General features: G+C 32.6%; 1 protein-coding gene across 1 annotated transcript; it reads right to left on the bottom strand.

Moving 5' to 3' along the window:
• Positions 1-4121: 4121 nt before the first annotated feature.
• Positions 4122-5552, bottom strand: LOC133823759 (4-hydroxyphenylpyruvate dioxygenase-like; the record flags this gene model as incomplete). Its single annotated transcript, XM_062256612.1, has 2 exons — positions 4122-4416; positions 4714-5552. Coding segments are annotated over 2 exons (1014 nt in total), but the record flags the coding sequence as incomplete, so codon positions are not given.
• Positions 5553-7460: the final 1908 nt, after the last annotated feature.

Raw genomic sequence — 7460 nt, 5'->3', positions numbered from 1 at the left:
TTTTTAGCAACAATTATCTGGTGGGTTATAGTATCAATATCAATTTTTAACTTCAGAATGTTTGATTAAAAAAGGTATTTTAAACAATCATGAGAAATTCAAGGCAGATTGGGTACTTTGTGTATATTTTTTTTACCAAATATGTATTATATTAACTTGATGTGGACCTAGTCTTGATGTGTGTCATATACTCCCAAGGATCTCTTTGGCACTACACTATAGATATATAATACTAGAAGAACCATATATTATTTATATTAGAGGATCTCTTTGGCACTACACTACAGGCCTGCAATGACACTAATCATTTATATTATCATGGTTTTTATTCCAATCAGTATATTGTGCTCTGCATTTTGTATAATAAAAATAATTTTTATACATTTTTTATCTATAAAAGTAATGCATGATAAGAACCATGATACGTTTTAGTTAATTTAACCATGTATATTTTAAGAATTAATTCATAGTAATATCATAGAACTTAGATAATTCAGCCTTCTTTTGGACAGTCCAACCTTTCATTATCGCTTCTTGAGTAAGATTTTTTATTTTTGGTTTCTGTACAATTTTTCAATTTGTGGATTTTGTTTTTTAGATTTTTTATTAGTCTTATGACTTCCAACACTTTGGTTTTGAGGGTACTGCAAGAGTACTGAACACAAACAGGAAACAGAAATTTAAGACATACCAGAAACCGTCTCCTCAAAACATCGATTCTTGTCATGGTGCGAAGTGAAGACATGAACTTTATGCCCATGTGACGCAAGTTATCCAGCCGCATCAACAATCAATCTCTCAGCTCCACCTAGCGAGATCATAATAAAGTCACGTCGTCACGAATTAATTTGTGAAGTAACTATCACATTTTGTGTTAGGCCACCACTAAATTAATGAATCCCATAACACACTTATTCAATTAGCATAATGACATAATATGATGGAAATGCTAACTGAAGCCGAATAATCAAAAATAGCTTGGATCTTTACAAAATTTCATACTAACATTAACTTCTTTAATTTTTCCCCTGCTGTATGTGTTTTACATTAGATTGTGTTGTTTCATTGGTTCACATTCTCTCTGTTCTTGTTGTTTCTCCTAATCTTGCTTGCTGTTTTGAACTTGTGTATATTCTTAGTTTGTTAATTTTCACTATCTTTATAAGAAATTTAACCAAAAGATCTTAGTTAAACTAGATTTTTTTTAATTTAGATTTTATTTATACATGTTCTATTATCTGATTTGGCCATTTGATAATTGAAAATTTTCTTCCATATGCAAGCAATTTATGAAATTATTGAAACCTGTCGTTCTCAATTGATAATGCCCAAGTGCTTATCTCCAATTACTCAACATGGTATGTACTCAACTCAGTTTTTTTTTAGTTTTTTATTTTGTTTCTTAGCCATTGACTTGATATAATATATGGCTTCAGTGTATTCTAGTTTCTTGCTTGACCTTTTATTTCCTTCTTTCATTATTGTCTCTAATGTTTTTTGCAACCACATGTTGACTTTGGATTAAAAGTACTTGGTGCAAATGCTATGTCAATTCCTGGCCTATACACTACAAGAAAATGAGGTCTTTACCTACAAATTGTAAGTGTAGGTAAAACTAGCCTAATGGTGGGTAATGTGGTTTACCTACCAATATTGAATTGGTAGAGATTGGTAGGTAAAGGTTAGTGGGGAAAGAGTATTTACCTACACTTATTAATACTGGTAGGTAAAAGAATCAGTGGACCCCACTAAGTTATAAATCAATTGATGAGTCAGCAGATGACGTGTTTGACGACGTGGCATCCTACGTGTCTGCTGACATGGTTTCCATAGTTTTATGTGTCTAATGCCGTGGCATCCTACATGGCATACATCAATATCGCCACTTGGCATCTTGTGGTTGCTCCACGTGTCAAACAATAATTTGTCCACGTGTCGTTTGATAATTAGTACATATGTCATCATTTGATATAGACCACGTGGCATCATTTTATTAGTCTACGTGGCACGATATTATTGGACCATGTGGGGTCATTTTATTAGCCCGCATAGTATGCTTTTATTGGTTTATTATAGAATTTATATTTTGGTCAAATGTAATGGTTATGTGTAGGTAAAAGATAATAACAGTTATTATAAATGTTTTATACTAGAAATACACTAAAAAAAAACCATACAATAATAAAATGTTTAATGCTAAAATTCTTTATAATGTTCAATACTATAATAAGTCATAAAGTTATCCTTTTCAGGTTACCCCTACAAAAATAAAAAAAATTCATAAAGTTCATTCCTTAGTAAATTACTGTAAATAAACTAAGAATCATCTTGTGACTCACGAACCGAACTCAAATAAATTATTTAACATTAATAATAAAATAAACAAACATATATTATAAAATATTCATTGCTTTTTAAAGATGAGTGTTAAACTAATTACATTTCATAAAAAATATCAACAAGTATATTACAAGTCTATTCTTGACTTTGAGATTATTACTAAAGAGCATCATTTTTCTCAAACTTGTGAATGTCGATGATGGCTTTGTGAGGTGGACACCGACGATGGTTGGAGGTGGGGTTTGGGTTGGCAACAATGGGAAAATATAATTAATCTCAACATAATAATTATCCCCAATTTAATCATCATTAGGATTTCAGAAAATATGACTTATTATTATGGGCATTTATGACACTTGATATACCAGCATATATTAAAAAACAAATATATGAGCACATCAAGTCCCATAATCACCAACATAAAATAAAATAATTTATCAACATCATAGGCAAAAAAAATAAAATAAAATCAAAGTAGCATAATAATCCAAATAAAAAAAAAAGAAAATATAAGTCAACATTCAAAACTACATTTAATAGGTAATATGCATCGAAAACTATAATTCATGTGATAAAACAAAGAAGTTCATATGCAGTATATATGAACATGTAAACAATGATGAAGATAATACAAACTAGATTCAAAGTTTAACATAAAAAAACTTAAAATAAAAAGTAGATGTCTCTTCTCCTTTTTAAAAAGAATAACAGATTCATATATATAATCAATGAACATAATACATAAATCAAATACCAAACACAAAATTTTCACACTTTAAAAAAATCAGATTCAAAACATATTTGTATACAGAATAAAAATCAGATTCAAACACACAAAACTCGTAAACTCAAAACTAGTTATCTCTCCAAAAACAAAGTTCACCCTACAATATCAATATCAATATCAAAGTTCACCCTACAAACCAGAAAATAGAGCATGCTAAAAATAGAGAAACACTTGAGATTAATGCAAAACTTTAGAAATAGAAAAACAAAGAAATATGAAAAAGCAAATATCTAAATATGAAAAACAAATATCAGAACATAAAAAAAAATTAGTAAATCTTAGTACAGGAACAAAGAATCAGATTCGCTAATGCAGTAAGCTTATTAAATTAATCTACATCCTAAATCTGAATATCAATATCAATAACAAAGTATAAAAAAATCTCCAAATCTGAATATAGCAACATAGTATCAATTTATTGATGATAGCATATACCTTGTTGTTATGTCTGTCTCTGCTACAGAACCAAAAGCTACTCCAAAACAGGGAATAACAAAGACCAAACACTATATGTGATGTTCCCAAATCATCATCAGTATTTCAAAACTAATTATGACCAAATATGGGCATTTATGACATACATAGAATGCCAATATAACTAAAAATACGGCATATCAAATGTCATAATCACTAACACATTAGCTAGTCATACTTATTATGGCTCTTCATTGACAAGAAAAAAGTGCACATCTACACAATGTCTCAAAAATGAAATAAGTAAACCATAACCATAAAATCAATTAAAAATACACTTGTTTAAGAGCCGAGGAAAGGTACTGTGTTCATAACTTTGAATACACAAAATCATATAATTAGAAAGACAAAAAATCACATATTCATAGCAATGTTTGAATCCAGACTGCCTTAAATAATAAAAACAATCCAAATCAATACACATAATCAAAGATTTTGATTTTCCACTAATAATAAATTTATTATTAAATATAAATATACACTTATAATAAAAATGAAAAAATAAAGAAAAAGGAACAACTGATTCAAATTTGCATGTATTGTATAGATATAATATTATATATTCCAAGCAAGACTGCACCAAAGTGGTTACACAAACTTACTTTCTAGTACACAGATGAGATCGAATGAACGAGAGTGATTAGGACACGACTTTGGCTTCAAGCAGTGTCTTCTCATACTCCTCCATGCATTTAAACAGCTCTGAGATATTACCCTTTCCGAAACCTCCACAGCCACCCTTCTGATACATCTTGCCTTTATCATCCTTTATCATGCACCCGACTCTCTGTATTATCTCGATGAATATGGTCAGTCTGCACAACATTTCAAACAAATTCTGATTTAGCACATACTAAACAAAATATTAGCACGTACGTACAACTTTATATATGCATGAAATAAGAAGCCAATACATATAAAGTGGTCCAGTAGTCTTTGTAGTGCGAAGAATTCTACCAGTTAGACTACTCGTACAACTACATAAAGATTTGACAATTGCTAATTGCCCAAGGTGTGCCGCGAACTGCAATTGTACACACGTGAACACTCTAAAGATTTTCTTCACTAAACTACTTTTACTAAATGGAATGTTACAGTGAAAATAATATTACCTATCTCCTAGTGGTTTGGTGAAAATCTGGAGCAGTGTACCCTCATGATCCCTGTCCACCAAAACCACGAACTCCTCGCACTCTTTTATCTGAGTCTCCGTCAACACATCCCCAGCTCGATTCTTGAGGTTCTTATAGTACATTGGCGATGGCGAAGGCATGAACTCGAACCCACCCAACGCACTTCGCTGCCTCATCTCTCTCAGCGTACTGAATATGTCATCGCTAACCAGAGCCAGGTTTTGAACCCCAGCCCCTTCGTTGTGCTCCAGAAATGTCTGAATTTGACTCCTCCTCTTCGTTCCGTACACCGGCTCATTCATCGGGATAATGACCCTTTCGTCGTTGTTCGCCAGCATCACCGAGTTAAGCCCGCTCTCACTCGTCCCGACGTCCACCGCCGAGAACTCGACAAACTCGTGGAAACCCGTGAATCCCTTCACGTACGACACTGCGGGTAGCAGTTCGGGAATGTTGCCCACTGTGTGGTCTAGACTTCGAATCCCAAAGTCCAAGGATTCGGCCTCAGCAGCCACGGGCTCGAACCCAGGCAGGAAACACAAACTCGGAGGATTTGGGTCTTGGGATTTGTAACTGACGTAGCGCAAAACGACGTCGCCATAGAGGCGTACCTCAGCAATGACGGCGCCGTCTCCGAGAGATACAGGAGGAGAGGAAGGTGTGGCTCCGTGGGCGACGCTAGTGGCGAAGGCGAACTCGGCGTCGTCGACCTCGACCACAATAGCACGGACTGCGAGACCATGGGCAGCGGAGAAGGAAAGGAAGGTGGAGCGGTCGAAGGTGGGTATGGAAGAGGAAGAGGTTGAGTCGGTGGCGTTAGGGTTTAGGTTTATAAATATATATTTATATTTAATAATAAATTTATTTATGTTTTTATTATATTTTATGTATTGATAAAATGATGTGTAAATTATAAAATAAGTATGGTTAGACACTAGGATAATGTTGTAGACACATCAGCATTAATTTTAATAAAATTTTAAAAATTAAAATAAAATTAGAGGGAAAAATGAGCTCCAAAAGCTTAATTTTTTCCCTCCAATATATACGTAGGTAAAAATCTTTACCTACCAATTTTATTGGTAGCGAAAAATATATTTGAAATAGTTTATATATTTTGTAATATTTACCTACGCATAGTTCGTACTATTAAATATTGGTAGGTAAAAGTCACATTTACCTACAAATAAATATAAGTAGGTAAGGAATTGGTAGGCAAATGTTGCACACATCATATTATTTACTCCACATAAGCTTCCAAATAAGCATTTATAATAATAAAATAATATAATGAAAATAAAAAATGGGGGGAAAATTGAGCGGGAATGGTTAAAAAATTTTCCTCCATAATATACGTAGGTAAAGATCATTACCTACTGATATTATTGGTAGGTAAAGCTATGTTCCGAAATATAATATAATGGACTAGCATTTACCTACTAATATTATCTACCAATAAATATTGGTAGGCAAGACATTACTTTCCCTACCAATATATATTGGTAGGTAAAATATTGGTAGGTAAAGATCAGATTTCTTGTAGTGATATGGGTTTGTCCAGGTAGAGTACTCGTTTAAGTTTCGTTGATTGAGGCTTAGTTGAATAAACACATAAATACATGCATCCATCTTATAGACAAACATAATTTTCCGAGAGTACATATTAATCATAATATAGTAACTAAATGAATATTGCTTGCAGTTTTTACTTATCTTTTTTTTATTATTCAGAGATGTTTCATTCTGTTCCTTAATACTATTTCTTTTATTATTATTTTCTACCTCAGGAAATGATTAAAGATCTAGTTGCAAACATGTATTTATGGCTCAAATCTCTAGAAGTACAAAGTATGGATCCAACAAAGTAATGACCTGAGCCCAAGGTCAGTATACATTTTCTTTTTCAGTAATGCTTTTTGTAGTCATGAAGTTTAGGTATCTCTTTTTCCATTATTTCAGGTAATGCATCTAGGACACTTAGCTGGTGGTGCTTTAACCAATGCATTGGGTGCTGGAAGAAAATGGTAAGAAATATAAATCAATTAGTGAAGGGTTCAACTCTGCTTATTTTAGTCTAAACAATTATTGTTCCAATGTTGAAGAGTCTTGCCAATTCAACAACATTATGGGAAAGAATCTGCAGGCATAAGAAACCTGTTGTAGAACCTAGACAATCTTCTTTGTTTTCAGAGTCAATTGAGGTTACTTACATTAGTACTAGATATATAGACATTATAAGCAAATAGGATTGGCGATTTAAAGTGCTCACTTGTATGTCTAGTGTTTTTGTATCTAAACTTCAAGATGGTTAAGTTCTTGGATTAGTTTTTCTGCCTTTGCCCCAGTGAATTCTGATTCTGGCTCTTTTCTAATTCTGTTTTGATTTTAAATTATTTTAAATAAAAGAAATAGGAAAGAGTGAGTTAGGGTGGGGAGCAGCAAGGATATGTTTGAAAGAAAAAATGTTGAACTTAAGGCCACTGATCTGCCACTCCAAAGGGCCAAAACAATAATAATATTAAATATTTCTTGAAAAACTAATTGCTTTTTCTTCAATATTGGCCTCTGTGGACACCATAACAGCCATAAAGAGTTATATAGCTTCAACCCCATTACTGAAATTAACAAATTTGTTTCTTCTCTCTTTTGTTCAAGCAAAAGTAGAATATGGTAATGATAACTACTACTATTACTCTATGACTCACTCATGTCTTAACTTTGAATTT

The sequence above is a fragment of the Humulus lupulus genome, chromosome 3 (assembly GCF_963169125.1).
Source record: "Humulus lupulus chromosome 3, drHumLupu1.1, whole genome shotgun sequence".
NCBI lineage: Eukaryota > Viridiplantae > Streptophyta > Magnoliopsida > Rosales > Cannabaceae > Humulus > Humulus lupulus.
Note: the sequence above shows the minus strand (reverse complement) of the source record. Positions and strands in the feature narration are given on the sequence as shown.